At 38.4% G+C, this 20494-nt stretch overlaps 3 protein-coding genes, 2 long non-coding RNA genes and 2 other non-coding genes across 9 annotated transcripts; 6 read left to right on the top strand and 1 right to left on the bottom strand.

Annotated features, from left to right (window-relative positions):
- Positions 1 to 2413: 2413 nt before the first annotated feature.
- On the bottom strand, positions 2414 to 5422 carry LOC104741786 (uncharacterized). Its single transcript, XM_087483176.1, has 2 exons — positions 2787 to 5422; positions 2414 to 2645 (listed from the first exon to the last, which is right to left on the bottom strand). The coding sequence occupies exon 1, from the start codon at positions 5339 to 5341 to the stop codon at positions 2822 to 2824; it is 2520 nt and encodes an 839-aa protein (XP_087339302.1). The 5' UTR covers positions 5342 to 5422; the 3' UTR covers positions 2414 to 2645; positions 2787 to 2821.
- Positions 5423 to 5666: 244 nt separating this feature from the next.
- Positions 5667 to 6353, top strand: LOC104741785 (uncharacterized). The gene is made up of 2 exons (XR_760374.3): positions 5667 to 6001; positions 6106 to 6353. It is a non-coding gene; the product is annotated as an uncharacterized LOC104741785 (long non-coding RNA).
- Positions 5881 to 6052, top strand: LOC147928278 (small nucleolar RNA snoR143). The gene has a single exon (XR_015581219.1). It is a non-coding gene; the product is annotated as a small nucleolar RNA snoR143 (small nucleolar RNA).
- On the top strand, positions 6125 to 6295 carry LOC147928277 (small nucleolar RNA snoR143). Its single transcript, XR_015581220.1, has one exon. It is a non-coding gene; the product is annotated as a small nucleolar RNA snoR143 (small nucleolar RNA).
- Positions 6354 to 7629: 1276 nt separating the features above from the next.
- Positions 7630 to 10155, top strand: LOC109124799 (putative polyamine transporter At1g31830). 3 transcript variants are annotated; one of them, XM_087486406.1, is made up of 2 exons: positions 7630 to 8043; positions 8387 to 10155. In XM_087486406.1, exon 2 carries the CDS (start codon positions 8429 to 8431, stop codon positions 9878 to 9880), a length of 1452 nt encoding a protein of 483 aa, XP_087342532.1. In that variant the 5' UTR covers positions 7630 to 8043; positions 8387 to 8428; the 3' UTR covers positions 9881 to 10155. The 3 variants fall into 3 exon arrangements, with proteins under 3 accessions (XP_087342532.1, XP_087342530.1, XP_087342531.1); XM_087486404.1 differs by having other exon boundaries at positions 8315 to 10155; XM_087486405.1 differs by having other exon boundaries at positions 7716 to 8043; positions 8305 to 10155.
- A 659-nt stretch (positions 10156 to 10814) lies between these two features.
- Positions 10815 to 11551, top strand: LOC147928276 (uncharacterized). Its single transcript, XR_015580992.1, has 2 exons — positions 10815 to 10983; positions 11095 to 11551. It is a non-coding gene; the product is annotated as an uncharacterized LOC147928276 (long non-coding RNA).
- Positions 11552 to 12777: 1226 nt separating this feature from the next.
- LOC104741783 (small ribosomal subunit protein uS11m) lies at positions 12778 to 14472 on the top strand. The gene is made up of 2 exons (XM_010462700.3): positions 12778 to 13015; positions 13478 to 14472. Exons 1-2 carry the CDS (start codon positions 12901 to 12903, stop codon positions 14302 to 14304), a joined length of 942 nt encoding a protein of 313 aa, XP_010461002.1. The 5' UTR covers positions 12778 to 12900; the 3' UTR covers positions 14305 to 14472.
- The last annotated feature ends 6022 nt before the right edge of the window (positions 14473 to 20494 follow it).

Raw genomic sequence — 20494 nt, 5'->3', positions numbered from 1 at the left:
TCTTTAGCATTCGTATTGTTACCCTTTTTCCAGTTACTCAAAGCTTTCCTACATCTTCTTAGACGTTCTGACATCGATTGACCAAAAACTGAGGAAGAAGCAGACCAAGCTTGCTGTACTGACTCCAGAACCAACGGTTGATGTAACATCCTCTTGTCAAAACGAAAGGATCCTCTGTAAAAGTCTTAAGAGTTGAAAAAGTTTAATAATATTAACCTATGGTCTGATCCTTTCTTCTCCAAAAATTTCTGATTGGCTTCTAGGAAAGTCTTAAACCATTTCTTATTACCGAAACATCTATCAAGTTTGTATTATATGTATGTAGAGGTTCTAATATAGCAATTTCAATCATAATGAATGATTAAGTCTTTAGTGAGACTTCTGTGAAGTAACCCATCTCGTCATCATTGATGTTTGGAACCTCCACCAGTGGGAGAGTTAAGGGGACCATATGTATTTGTCCCTCTTTTTTTAAAACTATTTCTTTCTCATCTATATATATTTTTTCTTTCATTTATCTCTAAAGATTAATCACTAAACTACATTGAGTAAATTAGACAAGTCACAAGTGATATTGATAGGTTTGTACTTATAAATTTAATAATAGTATACAAATCAAGTGAAGTAAGTATTTTTAGTTACCATAATTTTTGTAGTTTAGGTCGGTATATCAAATCAATCTAGTTTTATTGGTAAAAATAAAATAAAAAATCAATCTAGCTTCCAGGATTTTTCTTCTTTATTTTTCTTTCTCCTAAAGTAGTAGTATTGTATTATTATGAAACAAGCTATTTTAATAATTTTAGTGCTGGAAAAAAAAGGTCGAGAGATCTAATATAACTCTAAAGCGAAAAAGAAAAATAATACGTGCATCGGTGCATGTGATATTATAATTCAGAGAGAGCAACCATTTGTAAGTTAACACGTAACCCAACACAAAGCTTGAGACTCTTTGACGACACGGATACGCATTTTCATGAACGATGCAATTTTGTAATCTTCTTCTTCATTCAGCGTCAATCAGTAGTGATGCTCTTGTTTATTTTCCGAGGCTTTCAAACCAAAACAAAAAAGATTCATTTGGTTAATAAAATTAAAATATTAAATATGTCGGCTGAGGAATAAAAGAGCACCGACAGAAGAATGCATCTGCCTTTATTCTTTGCTTTGGAATTCTTAATAACAAAAACTGTGCTCTCTCTCTCTCTCTCGATCTTGACCTCGAGTCACAGGTTCATATTCACTTCTTGAAATAGTTCAAAGTATTTTCCAATTTGCAGTAATAATAATACTTTGAAAATAATCACAAGTACTACAGTATATAAGTTTTAGTGGAACGTATGTGACTTTGTTGAATCATTGGAAATTAGTCCAAACGTACTAACGTAGATATCATAATAATAACGACGGAGACATATACATGGGTCCTGTTATAAAAAAGATAAGCAAAAAAGTTTGATGCGGACATATTTACACTCAAGTAAGCATCTACAATGACATATGATTATGGATGATTATAACTGGTGGCTTAGGCCTTGAATGGTTGGTTGGTATACGCTGGAACCGACTACAGTCGAATCAGTTTGCTATTTTTTTTACTATAATTCACATAATTGTCTAATGTACTCTATATCAGCTCTGCTTCATTTTCGGACCAATAAAACACACATTAATATGCAGTGAACAATAACTGCATACCAAAATATTACTATCCATTTGCAGTTTTTGGTATGTTTTAAAAGTGTTGTATACTCTAGTATGGAGTTTAACATATCAAAATGTTAGAACGCATTGTTTAGTATAGTGTACCTGCCAATCATTCAAAGCCTTAATGACAAATAACTGCGTTCAAAATACAAAAAAAAATCGTATTTTAAACTCCTGATTAAATTGGTTAAATTGTGAGCATAAACATGGTATAATTAGTTGTATTAGTTGTATATTTTCATAAATAAATACAATTATTATGTTTGTTTTGACATCACAATTATTATGTATGCAATTACAAAATACAAACAAAATATATCATTTTTGTCATTTGTAAATAATGTAAATACAAAAGTTATGTGTCTTTAGTTTATTTTTTTTTGGGGGCCAATTTCTTTAGTTTACAAATGCAAGCACTGTTATAATATTAGTCTGTATCAACATGAATCCCAAAATACATAATTCCATCAAGAGGGGTAATGTAAAAACCGGACCAAAAAGATCTGGTTACATACACATCAATGACCATTATTGGTTCTGTGATAAATAAACCTGGGGAAGAGTTCGTGTACTGTCGTTCGTTATCAATCAACTGTCGTAGTAACATGACGATGTGCTTAAAGTTTCAAACTTTCCCACATGGGTGTGTTAGCATTTTCACCATTTGACTTTGTTGTACACAGATTAGTAGTTACTGACCAAACACTTTTATGTTTGAGTTTGGCTAAAAGGGAATCAAATCATATATAAGTATTAGTTTCTTCTCCTTGGACTTTACATTGAACAACATCGTATTGATTCCTCTGTAAACCAGATATATATGTATGTAAAGAGAGCTCATCGGTGACTCACTGATGCATCTCGAAAACCCATCTGACTGCATTGTTTTGAGCTGAGGGACGAGAGGTACGAATCTTGATGATTGATGATAAGGGATCCTGAAAATAACACAACCCATAAGCTGTTTAACATATGTGATGATGATACGTTTCTGTAAGAGTTCAATGAATCCTGAAATATCGAAGCAAGGATCCTGATATGAACAAAAAAGCGATGATATTTCTTGTAACCATTTTTACCTGGGAAATAGTAGAAATGAAGCACACTCACTCCTTTAATCACGCATCGGTTTGTCATGTACCCAGAGACCTTTCCTCATTAACCATTTTGGCGGATTATATTCTGAAAGGGCTCGTTGCAGCAAATCATCTGGTTTGACCCCGTTTCTTAGCATATGTTCATACAACAATGCAGCTTCAACGAGTCTTCCAACCTTGCAGCAACCACGGATAAGAATTCCGTAGGCAACAACATCAGGCAATAACTTAGAATCTATAGCTTGATGGAAGATATTGTTTGCTTCATCCACTCTTCCTCGTTTGCAAAGACCATCGATGATGATGCTATAGCTTATTATGCTTGGAGAAATACCTTTCTCTTGCATATCCTCAAAAAGCTTGAAAGAACCTTCAATATCTACGGACTTTGAAAACCAATCCATTAGACAACCGTATGTGACAACATTCGGGTTAGGACCCTTTTCCGCCATTATGGAGAATATCCTTATAGCATCATCCATACCATTATTTTTACAGAGCGCATGGATAAGTATAGTCAAAGTAACGGAGTTGGGTCCAAAAGGGGTACATTTTAGCATCTCGAAGATCCTCGCTGCTTCATCTAACCTTCTCAAAGAACAGAAGCCACATATCATTGTGTTATATGTCACAATATCAGGCTCCATTTTTCCTTCGAGAAGATTTTTGAAGTACTTAGAAGCATCCTCCACACGGTGACTTTTGAAAAGCAAATTGACGACGACATTACATACTGCAATATCCGCATAGATTTGATTCCTCTGCATAAGATCAAAAAGCTGAAGCCCAATGGTTGGCTTCATATGCTTGCAGAATGCATCCATTAGGGTACAGAATGCTACAGCATCAGGTTCCAAACCCATTTTGAACATCCGGAAAAATAGAAATAATGCTTCTTCCAATCTACCCTCCATCACACACCCCCTCATAAGCGTAGTGAATGTGGCTACATCAGGTTTTATACCATATATCCCAATCAATCTAAACACCTTCAAAGCCTCTTCAAAACGATTTAACTTATACCAGCCATTTATCAAGGAATTAAAAACTACAACATTGGGCTGGACAGACTGGCGTAGAGTCTTTACAGAGAATCTCAAAGCATGGAGCATAAGCCCTTGCTTACAAAGGCCATCCACAAGCACACCATAAATGACATCATCAGGCGTATAACCCATCTTTATCATATCCTCATACAAAGCGAACCCGGATCTCAAGTTCCCACACTTGCAAAGACCATCAATGAGACTACTATAAGTGACAACAGATGGCTCCAGACCACGTTTCCAGATATGACCATATATACCAAAAGCCTCATCAATTCTACCATCCGGGCACAAGCCTTTTATGAGAATGGTGTAGGTGACGACATTAGGGGAAATCCCTTGACACAACATTCTCTTGTACACATCAAACGCTGTAGTTATATCCCCGACTTTTACATATACATCAATTATTGAACTGAAAACAACGACGTCCAACTTCATGCCTTTATGTAAGGCCTGCAAGAAATGTTTATGACCCATTCCTAACATCCCTGCTTTGAAGTATCCATCAATTACAGTACTGTAAGCAATCAAATCTGGCGCTATACCCTTCTGTTCCATAACTTTAAAAAGCTCAGACGCTCTATCCATTTCACCTCTTTTGCAGAACCCATTAATCAACGTACAAAAAGTCACCACATTAGGTACCGGACCACATTCAACCACCAAACGTAACATCCTAGAAGCTACCTCTATCTGATCAACCGAAAGACCCTTTAAAATCTTATTACAAGAAACTATATCAACACGAAAACCTCTCTCCATCACTAGCCGGTGAAACTCTAAAGCCTTTGTAATCTCTCCTTTGCAGAAAAGAGCATCCATTACAAATCCATGAGCACTCACACCATAAGGCACGATTCCTCTACATAACTTATCAAAATGATCAGCTATTAAGTCAACACGAGCACCATCAATCAAAGAATTTAGCAACCTATACACAGTCTCATCCGATATAACTACACCCAATTGAATACTATACACAAATATCTTCATAGCTTCATCAACCATACCATATTTACAACAACAATCCATCAAAAACCTGCAAACATCTCCATGTCTCAAACAAACCTCCATTGAACTATCCTTAATCGAACCCAGAACGTGAAAATCCTTCCCACGGTTAACAACCATTTCATCGAACACCTTATCTGCAACATCGAACATCCCATTCCGGATCAAAACATGAGCAATGGTATAAAAAGAAGGATCCTTCCCAGAAATCTCTGCCCATCGAAAATACTCTACCGCAGAACTGGGTTCCGATTCAAGCGAAAGAAGGACCAAATTCGTCTCGTTTCGTTGCAAATTTAGGCTGTAGTCAGAATCTAACAAGTTAAAGTTTCCTTCTTTGATTGCTTTAGATACACCGGCGGCGAGGGCTTTAACAGAATGAGACGAAAACACACGAGTGTTTAGCTTCACGAACACAGAGTAAAACGGCGGGAAAATCTTGCGTAATCGTAAAGACGATGAAGACAAACGAAACATCTTTTCACAGAGTTCCCATCGCCGCGGAAACAGAGCGACTCTGTTCTTTTTTTTTTAAATTTTATAACTAATTTGAAAATTGACTTAACATAATATAATACGGGCTTTTTAAGTGAACCGGCCCAATAGAATTATTTAATGAAATCGACGTCGTCCTACGTCGATCGTTAAACCCTAATTACATTACATAGCCGCCGTGTAAAAGACCCGGTTTATCTCAACCCGAACCAATTGAATAAAAACTATGGGCTTTATTGGTTCAGCCCAATAAGCCTGATGAGAGTTCGTTTCTTTATTTAATGGAATCGATTCTTAGTCTTAAAACCCTAATTCAATGCTTTTGTATCCACAGCTGAGCTATCTCAATCTCCGGCGCCGCATCAGCGCCGGCGTCTCTGATTTATTTGCTATATCGATGCTTCCGTGTTTAGGTTTTGCTTTATCTGGGATAATATCCTAAAGCTGTAGTAAAGTTTGATGCTTTTTGTTGTTTTTGGTTCCAGTTTTCATGTGTTTGGGGTTAAGAGAATGATGAGATTTTGCACTATGTATCGAAGGCTATGTCAATCACTATGGCATAGTCTTTGAATAAAAAAAGTGCAGAAATAGAGAGCTGTTAAATCAGCAAGCGGCCAGACAACCGTCGGGATAGATCCACAGGTAAAGCGGATTTTTTCATCTGCTTTCAGCTACTAAATCTATCTTACATTTAATTTTCGAACATGAAGAATCTCATTTTTTTTTTGAATTTTTGATACTTGAAGTTGGTTTGTGTTGTTGTTATTGCACCTTGAATTGAAAAGGTCATGCTTCGTTCTGGTGGCATGGCTATTTTCGAGGATGCGTAAAGTGATTGCTGTTAAGTCAGTAAGCGGCCAGACAACCGTTGGGATAGATCCACAGGTGTTGCGTTTTCTCTCTCCGCTCTCTGCCTACTAAATCTATCCCACATTTTAATGTGTTTCTTTATGGATTCAAGTTTCCTGGTTAAAGCTTTGATTCTTTTGTTAAAGTGTTTGGAGTTGGGCATTAGATGTGTATCCGTGGGCTGCACCTCTCCTAGAGATTAGTCTCGAGCCCTTCTATAGATCTGAGAATTTACCCTGAGTTATCAAAAAAAAAAAAAAAAAAAACATCCAATTGAAAAGAAACAATGATAGAAGAAGTTGAAGATATATTGACAGAGGTGGATGGGGGTTCAGTTGTAAAAGAAAATAAAATTCGTCTGTCGAAAGTAATGTTGGAGAAAGAAAGATCTCAATATCTCTAACTAAGAAATAGAAGTCGGAAGTAATGGCGATGATTTGTTTCTCTCCTCCACCAAGAAACATTTAGGACTTGAATCACACTTTGAAATAGAGTTGGTGTGTCTCAGAACTTGAGAAATCTGAACATTAGCTGAGTTATATTATTTCAATTAACATCTATGTGACATTAAAAAATGTTGAATACAATAGCTTTAGAATTCATAGTTATTTCATATACTGTTAGTTTCAAATATTAAGCGATAAATATCAAACAACTTCAAATTTTAGAAGCTGACTTTTTTTTATCCTTATGAAAGGTAGGTCCACCCACAATAGTATTAGTATTGTTAATTTGTATTCTTTCCTCATTTCCGGATGTTGGCTTTGGAGCTAATGGAGAGACGACTAGGGTGTTGTAAAATACCATTTTATTAAGAATGTTTAAAAACTGTTAGAAGCAACAAAATAAATAAATTATTAGACCACAAAAACGAAGAAATCATTAGAAGCAAAAAAAAATATAATTTTGGAGCCAAAACTGCAATAACATATGCGTTATTTGGTAAAAAAATTACTATAAAATTAATGAATTATATTTTTCATTCACAAATATCCAAAATTCAGTTGTATGAAGGAGCCTATTTGAGTGTACTACTTTCTCTTGGAAGAGGATTATAAAATAAGGTCCAAACACGAAATTAAAATAAAAGATTTGAAGTTTTCTGTGGTAATAAATTAAATGACTGACCATAGTAATACCATGGACATGGTACATTTGCTAGATCTGCTACATCAGTATGGTTCGAAAGGTCAAATCAAACCAACTCAAGAGTACACGATAACTACCACAGATCCGTACATAGTATTTGCTCTTTGAACACGTGAACAGATTTTATAACGTTTTGTCCTTGCCCAATTTATCAAATATTTTTGCCTCAAATACTTTTTTTTTTTCTAATTCATTTACAAAATATGTAATGTTTATACAAAAAAAAAAATGGTTACCACTTACCATAGTCCATAGTCTAAACCTAAAAAGGTAAACCAAACTAAATAAAATAAAAAGCATTAATGAAGAGCTTTGGTCTCTCTCAATTTTTAGCAATTAGCAACCAATTAAGATTCGTAGTTCGATTTTAAAGACTAGTCAAATACTAATATACACCAACAACAATGACAACAACACTAAATTCCAGATTCCAGATTCCAGATCCATCTTTGTGATTCTTTGTTTTGCACATTTTGTTTTTTAAAAAAGCCACTTCGATGACACGAGGCGAAAACTAAATATATAAATAAAATTCTATTTCATTCTTTTGAAATCTGGGTTTTATTCGACAGAGAGAGGGGTTTGTTTTGTTTTCTTCTTCAACCATCTCTGAATCGTTTCCAAAGCTTTATTAACCCAACAGACGACGGAGATCTCAAGAAGATCCTCGACTCGATTCTCTCACGGTTCGTGCTTCTTCACTTCTCGTTAAAGATTTAATCTTTATTCATCGTTGATCAAGACATCAATCTCTGTTTCTTGATGAATGATCCAGTTCAAAGATCTTTACTTTTAAGTTCCTTCTCGTTTCTTTTTCGATTTTGTTGATGTATATTAAAGATACCCATCTGAGAAAAGTAAAAAAAAAAGTCTCCTTTTTTTGCTTTACCAAGTATGATGAACCCTAGATTCAGAACTGTAGCAAATTTGAGTTAATCTATATAAAGGTTGTTGCAGATATCAAAAATACTTAATTGGGGATGATGTGGAGAGTTCTAATCCGTTTAAAATCTGGATGACGTTATGCAGAAGCGGAGGATCATCACTGTGGATCACTCGGCGTCTATTGAGATGAGAGAGTACAGTAGCAGCAACGATGACGTTCCTTACTCAAGTGTCCGCCGTGATGACGATGATGAGGTTCCGTCGTCACCTAAAGCTACTGACAAGATTCGGAAAGTTTCGATGTTGCCGCTTGTGTTCCTCATATTCTATGAAGTCTCAGGAGGTCCTTTTGGTGTTGAAGACAGTGTGAATGCAGCTGGACCATTGTTAGCTCTACTAGGGTTTGTGATCTTCCCTTTCATTTGGAGTATCCCTGAGGCTTTGATCACTGCTGAGATGGGTACAATGTTTCCAGAGAATGGTGGTTATGTTGTGTGGGTTTCTTCTGCTTTGGGACCATTCTGGGGGTTTCAGCAAGGTTGGATGAAATGGCTGAGTGGTGTTATTGACAACGCGTTGTATCCTGTTCTGTTTCTTGATTACTTGAAATCTGGAATCCCTGCTTTAGGTAGCGGTTTGCCTAGAGTTGCAGCCATCTTGGTGTTGACTATCTTGTTGACGTATCTCAACTACAGGGGACTAACTATAGTTGGTTGGGTTGCTGTGCTTATGGGGGTTTTCTCAATCCTTCCCTTTGCTGTGATGGGTTTGATTTCTATTCCGCAGATAGAGCCATCGAGGTGGCTTGTGATGGACTTAGGGAATGTGAACTGGAACTTGTATCTGAAGACGCTTTTCTGGAATCTTAACTATTGGGATTCGATCAGCACACTAGCTGGTGAAGTGGAGAACCCGAACAAGACGCTTCCAAAGGCTTTGTATTATGGTGTGATCTTAGTTGCTTGTTCTTACATCTTCCCTCTTTTGACTGGAACCGGGGCAATCCCGCTAGAGCGTGAGAAATGGACAGATGGGTATTTCTCTGATGTGGCCAAAGCTCTTGGTGGAGCGTGGTTGAGATGGTGGGTTCAAGCGGCTGCAGCTACATCAAACATGGGAATGTTTCTAGCCGAGATGAGTAGTGACTCTTTTCAGCTTCTTGGAATGGCTGAGCGCGGTATGCTTCCTAAGTTCTTTGCCAAAAGGTCACGCTACGGGACACCTTTACTAGGGATTCTGTTTTCAGCGTCAGGCGTTGTGCTCTTGTCTTGGCTAAGCTTTCAAGAGATTGTAGCTGCAGAGAACTTACTCTACTGCGTTGGTATGATCTTGGAGTTCATAGCTTTTGTAAGGATGAGAACGAAATACCCTGCTGCATCAAGACCGTACAAGATACCTATAGGAACCGTAGGTTCGATCCTCATGTGTGTTCCTCCAACGTTACTAATCTGTGCTGTTGTAGCACTCTCGTCTCTAAAAGTAGCTGCAGTAAGCTTTGTGATGCTACTCGTAGGTTTCATAATGCATCCTTTTCTGAACCATATGGATCGCAAGAGATGGGTCAAATTCTCCATCAGTTCTGACTTACCGGACCTTCAGCAGCAAACTCGGGAGTATGAAGAAACTCTGTTACGATAAAGAGTGTTCTTTGTTCATTCCCACAACTATGTTTTAAAGTACAGAGCTTGTAAGCGATAGACTAAAGCTCTGTACTCTGTTCATTCACAGCTTGTTCTAAAGTTGTTAGTTTTTTTTTCTTTCTCGTAAAGTTAGTTTACGTTACATACGGTTTTAATAAACTTGTGCAATGTGTTTGTATCTCCCTTTCATTTTTTTTTGGTCTTTGCCATTATTGATTTGTGTAAAACAAGGTTTAGCAAATCTTGGATATCTAGATAAGATTTCATCTCTAATGATTGGAAAGATAGAAAACAAGTATCAGTCTTTCTCACGAAAGCAGGAACACAAGTGTCTCAGTTGAATTGATCGGAATCATCACCTAGGACTTGTCAATGTGATATGGACAATTTCAAAACAGAGAACCACAGTTTCTTAAATCTTTTACAAGATATGACCAACTATATATGTTGCATGGAAACTTTTTTTGAGGTGCGTTTCCCGTTTCGGAAACGGAAACTCGTGGAAACTCAGAAACACGTTTCCTAAAAATCCCAGTTTGGAAACACGATGGAAACTCCATTTCTGTTTTGGAAACACGTTGGAAACCCCATTTCTGTTTTGGAAACGCGAAGGAAACTCTTTTTTATAATTTTGAAATTTAATAAATAAATAATATAATTTCAACTCTTAAATAATATGTTACCTGTCTATGATCAACTCTGCAATAAATAATATAATTTCAACACAAATAGTCTATGATCAACTCTGCAATAATATGTTACAGTTTTTAATTAAACTATTTAATATTTATGTTTTGAATTTGTGTTGTTTCAGAATTTTTTTTTATTATGATTTTTATGTTTAGGGATTTATTATATCTATATTATATATATAGATATATATATATATACATGTTTCCTATACGTTTCCATTACCTATTTTTCAAAAAAACCCGTTTCCCGTTTCCGAAACGTTTCGTTTCCGCGTTTCCGTTTCCGTTTCCATGCAACATAGCCAACTATAACGATATGGTTGAGTTTTGTTTTCTTCTTAAAGCATAGCTCAATCTCTGCTACTCTTCAGACGACGAAGATCTTGAGACCACCCTCGATTCTTTCACGGTTCGTACTGCTTAACCTCTCGTAAAAGTTTTAGACTTTCGTATCAAGGATTCAAGAGTTTGTAAAATTGTTTTAAGCTTTATTCTAGTTTATGTTTGTTGATATATTCAGAAGGGAAGGGTTATGAGGGACTATAACATGAATGACTTTGCTTAGGCTGATCTTCAAGAATCAAGATGATGATTGATGTTTCTCTGCCTGAAGCAGCAACCAATTCGATTCAAAAAGTTTCATTGCTACCACTAGTTTTCCTCATATTCTACGAAGTCTCAGGAGGTCCTTTTGGTGCTGAAGGACGTAGTTGAACGCAGCAGGACCACTGTTAGCTCTTTTAGGGTTTATCATCTTCCCTTTCATTTGGTGTATCCCTGAGGCACTAATCACTGCTGAGATGAGCATAATGTTCCAATAAACGGCGGTTTTGTGGTTTGGGTCTCCTCTGCTTTAGAACCCTTTTGGGGGTTTCAAGTAGGTTGGATGAAATGGCTTTTTGTTCTATATCCTCTTCCACGTTATTTGGAGATTTTTGAACGGAAGGGATTTGATAACTAAACCTGAACTTGGTTAATCGTGATCCGGTTTTTCCTGTTTTGACACAATACAAATGTCTGAACAAAAGATCACAAGAATCAGCCAGACCCAATTGAATATATCTAAACCTAAAATTTTAATTTTTGAAATCTTTATCTCAAAAATTTAAAACTTTGGTTGTATTCATAAGATTTAGAGTACTACAGACCGATTCTTGGTTCGGTTCGGGTAAAACCTGAAAACCTAGTGATATCCAAAAACACCCGAGAGGCCGAAACTACCACAAAAGTACGAAACATTATTTCTTGATTTAGTTTGGTTTTGAGTCTTTTGGCCATGTTTTTGTGTTTTTACTGTACTTTTGGTTAATCGGAAGTTTTGGTTACTTTTTGGTTAATCGGATTTTGAAGAATCTTTGCTACGTTAGGAGTATTTGGCTACTTGCAAGGAAAACACAAAGCATGGAACCACATTGCGCTGGCCAAAAAAAAAAAAAAAGGATTCGATTGCCATACAAATTGTATCTATTTGTGGTTTGTTTTGTACCTTTTTGTTCAAATTACTTTATTCTCTGTTTAAGATCACAAACACAAGAAGATGTGTACGTAATTGTTGTATCATTCATTTTTTGTTTTGTTTTCGAATTAAACCCATACTGAATCATTTTCGAAACTTGTAACTAATACTCCTCCGTTTCATTTTTTTAAGTGATATTTAAGGTTTCTACATATAAATTTTTTTTGTTTACATAAAAACACCGTTAAATCAAGAGAAATACCCTAAAATATCACTAAAACAAGTTTTATGGATAAATATATCACACATTCCATAAATTTCCAAAAATATTACTATTTAACACATTAAAATATTTAAAATTAATTTTTATAATTTTTTTCTTCACGTTTGGGTTCTCAATTTCACATTTAGGGTATACTTTTTGAGGGGTAGGGTTAGTATTTTGAATTAAAGATTTAATTTTAAAACATTAATTGGTGCTATTTTTAAAATTTTATAGATGTTTTGCTAATTTTAGAAAAAAACTTATTTTGGTGCTATTTTTGAGAATTTCTCACAAATAAATGAATTCATCCAATAAGAAAACATAATGTAAATATGAATGATTAAAAGATACATTTAATTTTTGCATAAAAAATTAAAAACATTCAAAAGACAATTTTTTTTCCTTTTAAAATATCGTTTAAAATGAAATGGAGGGAACTAATGAGCCTATGATTGGAGAGGCCCATTTGAAATGAAAAGGCCGAGTAAGTAATACCAATTTCATTTGTAGATCTAACGTTTCATGTGATCGAGACGAAGAAGAAACTAAACTACAGAGTAAAAAAACCCTAAACCCCCAAAATTTGCGAGTACGAGAGAAGAAAAATGAATGGTGTATCTCGTCATCTTCGAGGTTCTTCACTTCCTTCGTTGATTCGCGGCTATGTTGGAGGAATCAATTCGGTCCGGCGATTTTCGTCTCAATCTGATGGCTTCTCTGGTTCGTTATTACCCCTAAACCTTACGATGATTTGGAGGACGCCATTTTGCCTTCACTTTTGAGTTATGGCTCAAATCGATGATTAGATCAAGAAATTAGGAATTCGTAGTTTTGGATTCGGCGTTATAGGTTGTTTTTACCACTGTTAGTAAGTGTGATTCGCCATCATTTTCGTGATTTGGGGGTTCGTTCGATTCGCTTTTTGGATTATACCAGTTCCTAAGATTGAATCGATGTACAGTATTATGCTTGTCTCGGTGTTGACCTAATGATCAGCTTCTTATGGCTCTTGAACAATTTGCTGAATTGAGAAATTAGGCCATAGTTTGAAATTTTGGATGGATGTAGCGAGATTTATGGAACTTTGTATTGAAAAAACCATGGAATTATGCAGGGGGGGGGGGGGGGGATTAAATTGTATCTGGATTGATTTGATTTGTCTCCCATGAATTCTTTGCACAGGGGGAAGATTCAGAGAGCAAGGGCCAGTTCCGGGAGACTCTGAAAATAACAACTCAGGCGTACCAAACACGGGAAGATTTGGTTCCCCTTCGGATCCTAACCCTTCGCCTATGAGAACTTTCGGTGATTTGAAAGCTGGCATGTTAAACAGGGGAGGAAACGGTTTCTCTGCTCCTAATGCTCCTCCTACTTTCAAAAATCCACTGAGAACAAGGTTACCAAACACCTTACCAGATCAGTTCAGTCAGACGAATCCAGGTTTGTCAAACACGGGAGGAAGCAGATTCTCAGCTCCTAGCTACGAGAATTTCATTCAATCTTCGCTTCTCAAGGAGAATTCTCCAGGCGAAGAGAAGTCAAGTGACATGGAATTTATCAGAGAAGTAATAACAGAAGATGAAGGACGGAGAACCTCAGTGCTATTCTCTCATTTCCATCGCCCAAACCTTGAAACGAATGCTGACATCATACACATCAAGATGCTGCGGAACAACACTTTTGTTACGGTAACAGATTCCAAAGGAAACATCAAACTGAAAGCAACGTCTGGTAGTTTGCCTGATCTTAAAGGTGGAAGGAAGATGACGAATTACACAGCTGATGCGACTGCTGAAAACATTGGGAGAAGAGCTAAGGCTATGGGACTGAAGAATGTGGTGGTTAAGGTCAATGGATTTACGCATTTTGGGAAGAAGAAGAAAGCCATTATTGCGTTTAGAGATGGATTCACCAACTCTAGGTCTGATATGAATCCGATAGTGTACATCGAGGACACCACTAGGAAAGCTCATAATGGTTGCAGGTTACCAAGGAAACGTCGGGTGTGAAAAGTAAACGTGTGGCATGTCGTCTCTTTGTTATATTCTATGGTCTCTGTTGAAACCATTTTGTTTTGCAAATTTGTCTCTTTTGTTGGTTGTGTTTCTCGTCTAAGATCCGAAGAAAATCGGGTATGAACCAATGGGATTTGATTAATAAACCTGAACTTGGTTCTATATTCACTTCCACGTTATCTGAGATTTTTGAACCAAAGGGATTTGATAAATAAACCTTCACAATAGAGGAAGTAGGCACGGATGTGGTACTACAAGACATATTGGTGGTACAAGAGTTTGAGTGTGTATTGGGACCACTGACCAGATTACCACCGGCACGATCAGATCCGTTCACCATCGAATTGGAACCAGGTACTGCCTTGATATCTAAGGCCCCATACCGAATAGCACCAGCAGAGATGGCTGAACTAAAGAAACAGTTGAGTGAGTTGATGGAGAAGGGATTTGTGGGACCCAGCAGTTCTCCATGGGGTGCGACGTTTCTCTTTGTGAAGAAGAAGGATGGAACCTTTTGACTTTGCATCGACTACCAAGGATTGAATAAGGTAACGGTGAAAAATAGGTACCCATTGCCAAGGATCGATGAGTTGTTGGACCAACTCCGGGGAGCGACATACTTATCAAAGATTGATTTGGCTTCAGGCTATCACCAGATTCCTATTGAGGAATCAGACATTCGAAAGACGCCCTTTCGGACAAGGTACGACCACTACGAATTTGTGGTCATGCCTTTCGGGTTAACTAACGCCCCTGCAGCTTTCATGAAGCTCATGAACAATGTGTTCCGTGAGTATCTGGATGAATTCGTGATTGTCTTTATAGACAACATCTTGGTTTACTCGAAGAGTAAGGAGGAGCCTGGTACACATTTGAGAAAGGTGTTGGGACGATTGAAGGAGCAGAGGTGTTAGCAAGTGCAACTTTTGGAAAAGAGAGATTGGATTCTTAGGCCATATGGTATCGGACAAAGGAGTTTCAGTCGACCAAGAAAAGATTCGGTCCATAGCAAAATGGCCAAGACCGAGAAACGCCTTAGAAATAAGAAGTTTCCTAGGGCTGGCCGGGTACTACCAATGATTCGTGAAAGGATTCGCAAACATGGCTCAACCGCTGACCAGACTGACGGGGAAAGACAAACCGTACGTATGGTCGGCCGAGTGCGAGCAGAGTTTCTCGAAGCTAAAGGACATGCTTACGAGTACTCCAGTTCTAGCGTTACCGGAACCGGATGAACCGTATGTGGTGTACACTGACGGGTCTAGTCGGGGACTAGGATGCGTACTGATGCAGAATTGTAGATTGATTGCTTATGCCTCTTGACAATTAAGGAAGCATGAAGCAAACTACCCAACCCACGACTTGGAAATGGCAGCTGTGGTGTTTGCGCTAAAAATTTGGAGATCGTACTTGTACGGTGGGAAAGTGCATATATACACGTACCACAAGAGTTTAAAGTATATCTTTACGCAACCGGAATTGAACCTACGACAGCGGAAATGGATGGAGCTAGTCGCGGACTACGACCTTGAGATCAATTACCATCCGGGTAAAGCAAATTTAGTAGCAAACACCTTAAGTCGGAAAAAGGCTAGCCACAAGTGTTGAGAAGGACATGGAAAGTTTGGTAGGGATGATCGGAACCTTGCGGTTAAATGCGTTGACGGATCAGTTGGAACCACTAGGCCTTGGGGCCGCGGACCAAGCAGATTTATTAACTAGGGTGCGGTTCGCACAAGAGAAAGAAGATGAGCTAATACGACAGTCCAAACTGGAAAGGACCGAGTATGAAACTTTGAAAAACGGTACTATCTTGATAAAGGGCCGTGTGTGCATCCCTATGGACAAGGGTTTGGGAACCGAAATCCTTAAGGAAGCGCACCAGTCCAAACTGTCTATCCATCCCAGATCGACAAAGATGTATCAGGATTTGAAAAGATATTACCATTGGTCGGGCATGAAGATAGATGTAGCCAACTGGGTCGCGGCTTGTCCGACGTGTCAACGGGTCAAGGCCGAGAACCAGGTACCGGGTGAACTATTGCAAAGTCTGCCGATGCCCGAATGGAAATAGGACATAACCATGGATTTCTTCACAAGTTTTCCGACCTGTGACAAGAAAGACGCCATATGGGTAATCATGGATCGTCTAACCAAGTCAGCACACTTCTTAGCCGTAAATAAGAAGGACGGGGCGGAGAAGCTGGCTGAGATATACGTACAGGAAATCTTACGACTGCATGGGATACGTTGGGTCTGTGGAAAGCATTACAAAAGCGTTTTGGGACGCTGTTGCATATGAGCACGGCCAATCACCCGCAAACGGATGGATAATCTTGCGAGCTAGTGTATTGGATTAAGGTGATAACTGGATGAGATACTTGCCGTTAGCTGAGTTCGCCTACAATAACAGCTTCCATGCAAGTATGGGCATGTCACCGTACGAGGCTTTGTATGGTAGACCCTGCCGTAAACCCTTATGTTAGACACAAGTGGGGGAGTGGAGTGTGTATGGTTGAGATTTTGTGGACGAGACGACGAAAAAGATTAAGGTCTTGAAGATAAAGATGAAAGAAGCCTTTCACAAACAAAAGAGTTATGCAGATAAGCAGCATAGGGAATTGGAATTCCAAGTTGAGTACATGGTGTACCTTAAAACTGTGACGTACAAGGGTAAAGATCGGGTGGCGCTGAACACTAAGTTGACTCCACGGTACATGGGCCCGTACCGAATCCTGGAAAGGATCGGGACAATGGCGTATAAGCTGGAATAGCCGCCGGCCATGTCAGCCTTCCATCTAGTGTTTCACGTTTCGATGTTAAGAAAATGCATAACGAATCCGGAGAATGTGATCCCGAACCTCCACCTGATCTACAAGCGAATATGACTATCATTGGACGACCGGTCCGGATAGTTGGCACTATGATGAGGGGTCCGCATAAGAAGAAGAAAGTTAAACTGATTCAGGTTGTTTGGGATTGAGAAGGAGTGGAGGAAACAACCTGGGAACCTGAAGAAGTCATGAAGGTGAACTTCAAAAAGTGGTTCGATAAGAGGGAACTTTTCCGAAAAGAGAGCAAGCTTTCGAGAACGAATCAATCCTAAGTGGGGGATAATTGTAACGACCCGCTCCCGAAGGACCGTCGGTACGGTACCAGGGTTGATAGCGGTTTGGTACCAGGGTCGATAGAGGTACGGTACCAGGGTCAATAGAGGTACGGTACCAGGGTCGATAGCGGTATTATATCAGGGTCGATAATGTAACAATACGGTATCAGAGATGGTAGCGATACAATACTCAGGGACGGTAACAATACGATATCAGAGACGGTAGCAATACGGTACTCAGGGATGATAACGATACATACTCAGAGACGAAAGTGGTACTGTATGAGAAACGGTAGCGATACAATACTTAAAGACGGTAGCGATACAGTACTCAGGGACGGTAGCGAGACGATATCGGGACGATATCCAGACGAGTATCGGGAAGATATCAGGACGGTGTGGAGATGACGCACCGTACGGACCATGGTACATGCAGACTTTGGCCATGAGTTTGATAGACTAAGGGGGTCTGAATGGAAATAAGGAGTTCGAGACTACTGAACTAGTGAACATATGTTTGAATTGAAGAAACGGAATCCTCAACTTCATGTAGATGATGCTGACATACAAGTTTTTGGATAACATGGGATGTTTCGGTATTTTGTCTAAGTGAGAGTCTGAGTGAGAGTGATAGTGATAGCGATAGTGAAAGTGAGAGTGACAGTGAAGTGGGTACTGTCGGATAAGGTTGCATCGGTGAACGATGGAACGAGCCGATGGACAAGGCTGGATCGACTTGACTATTGGCCGATGGATGGCCCGGGAACTCGGAATCTCTGCGGAGTTTTAAGCCGACTCATGGGGATAAAAACCCGAGAGAAATGGAAACTCGCGGAAAAGGCAAAGTTGATTGGATAAGGATTGTAGCGAAAAATAAGGGAACTTAGGGGGCGATAGGGCCTTTTGTTTTGAGGAGACTCAAGGCGGTTTGGTCGACCCTATATATAGGATAAAACCCTTAAATTCTCTAGAGTTTTCGCATAGACATTCGAGAGCCGCCGTGATAACAAGATTTTCACACAGGGTATCAATTCCCTATGCAGTTGTAGTACAAAGGGTTATCAATCCAAATGGTTGTGATGCTAACAGATAAGATATGATCAGAACCGAGCAAGTCAAGCCAAGCAATAGTGGGGATTTTATCTAGCAACCTAAAAGAAACAAAAAGATAATAAAACAAGAACCACACGACCTAAGCACTTGATGCAAGCATTCGAGTACCGGATCGAATGGATAATCGGATAATATAAGTAATCAAGAACACAAAGATGAACAGCTCGAAGGTATACACGAAGCTGGTGATCGAGTACCAGTTCGCGTAAGGGATCGAGTTATAAAATAAAACTAAACAATCAAGATAAGAAAGCTCCTAAGGATGGGGTAATTGACTCATAAGTGTTCATGACCAATTTGGGATGTCCTACATGCCTCAAACAAATATTCCCTAGACAATGAATCTCTTATATCTTGCTAAAACATTCTCGTGATAGAAACAATCAACCTTGGTCACTCCCCTACCCAACTCTCGTTGGAGAAACATGACCAAGCAAGCATTACAAACCGATTCATTATTGTCAATAAACTCCTTACACATCTAATCTCTTAGGCTAAGTGAGTAAATATCTAGCATTGATTGATTCAATCATTTCAACAACATCTCTCGATGGCAAAACACCCTAGATCTAGTCTCAACCTCTCGGTCTGAAAATAGCATTAAGAACATCAATCTAGAAGGGAATTTGTACAAAATAAACATTCAAGTTAAGATATCCTAACCGATCAAGAACACATATTTGTCTATCCCATCCCTAGAAACTTTATTTCACTACTCAGATCTCATGGTAGAAAGCATAGAAACACAAATGAATGAAAATTGCATTGTATTGAAAATAAGATAAAAGTAGTAGAGTATGGAATCGAAAACTACAAAGAACAACAAAAGAAACAAAATCGAATCTAACTAAGTGGAAAAAGTGTTTGAGTCGCTCAATCTCTCTCTCAGAAGCTCTCGCTCTCTGTTCTGAGTGTCTGCAGCGTGCTAGGGCAAGAGGAAGAAGAGGGGGGGGGGGGTTATATATGGAAACCCTTTTAACCTAGCTGCTCAGTCCTGCCCGAGGGTCTGCTCGAGGCGGTGCACGAGGATCAAGTCGGGTAGTTCCTCGGGTAGGTATTCGGGTTGTTCTTCCTGCTCTTAGATCCTCTTTGCTCGGGTTGAGGTTCATACTGTTCTTCTTGCACAATCGTTCCTTCGGGTACATGCTCGGGTTTGACCTCTTTTTCCCCCATTTTAGGCTCTAAAGCACTTGTTTTCATCCAAAATGCACAAATGCAACAATGCAGCACCCTAAATGGCCTAAATGCAAATTCCTACAGTTAATGACCTAAAAATCTAAGGTTAGAGTATATATAATGCAAAATATGGACAAAAAGGGTGTCTAAAACATGTAAATTTGAGAGTTATCACATCCCCAAACTTACATCTTGCTAGTCCTCTAGCAAGGAAGTAGGAGGATGAGGTTTAAAAATGGGGACTCAAGCTATAGTCCTTCAAGATAGTTTAACGGTGCTAAGATCAATCAACATACTTACATATATTTTTCTATGCTTATCACCATGCATCGATCTAGTTCATCCTCCAACTATTAGTAAAGACTTGCAATTCCAAAGAACATCTCTTTCACATTCATTAAAGTGTTTGGCGAATTCTTGCAAATGGAAAGTGAATCAAGCTCAATTGGTTTCAAGGGTAAGGCCTCTTTGGTAGGTAGGTTTCAAACAATATCTTTGGGTGGCTTACTCTCAAAAAGAAGGAATGCCAGACAGTTGTGAAAACTATCTAAGACTAAGAACAATTTGGGCATACAAAGCTTAGCTCTTCATAATCTATCCTTTTCTCATTCACTTTCTTTATATCCAACACCTTAGAATAAAACTGCCTACAACCTTGATTTTAACTCCTTTTTTTTTTTACAATCCCTAAGGTTTTAACTTTGAACAACTAGCTCTCTCTTACAACAAATTTCTTGTTTCTTTGCTATACTTCTATTTTTTTTGTTTTTTTTTTTTTTTTTTTTT

The sequence above is a fragment of the Camelina sativa genome, chromosome 14 (genome assembly GCF_030686135.1).
Source record: "Camelina sativa cultivar CO46 ecotype springtype chromosome 14, ASM3068613v1".
Classification (NCBI taxonomy): Eukaryota; Viridiplantae; Streptophyta; class Magnoliopsida; order Brassicales; family Brassicaceae; genus Camelina; species Camelina sativa.
The sequence above is the reverse complement of the archived record's forward strand: the minus strand, read 5'-3'. Positions and strand labels throughout refer to the sequence as shown.

What these genes read in the sequence shown, in the direction of transcription:
- LOC104741783 (XM_010462700.3), top strand. Translation starts at nt 12,901, where the DNA reads ATGAATGGTGTATCTCGTCATCTTCGAGGTTCTTCACTTCCTTCGTTG. An exon ending in TCAATCTGATGGCTTCTCTG is followed by an intron (nt 13,016 to 13,477) that starts GTTCGTTATTAC and finishes TTCTTTGCACAG; the next exon opens with GGGGAAGATTCAGAGAGCAA.
- LOC104741786 (XM_087483176.1), bottom strand. Translation starts at nt 5,341, where the DNA reads ATGTTTCGTTTGTCTTCATCGTCTTTACGATTACGCAAGATTTTCCCG.
- LOC109124799 (XM_087486404.1), top strand. Translation starts at nt 8,381, where the DNA reads ATGCAGAAGCGGAGGATCATCACTGTGGATCACTCGGCGTCTATTGAG.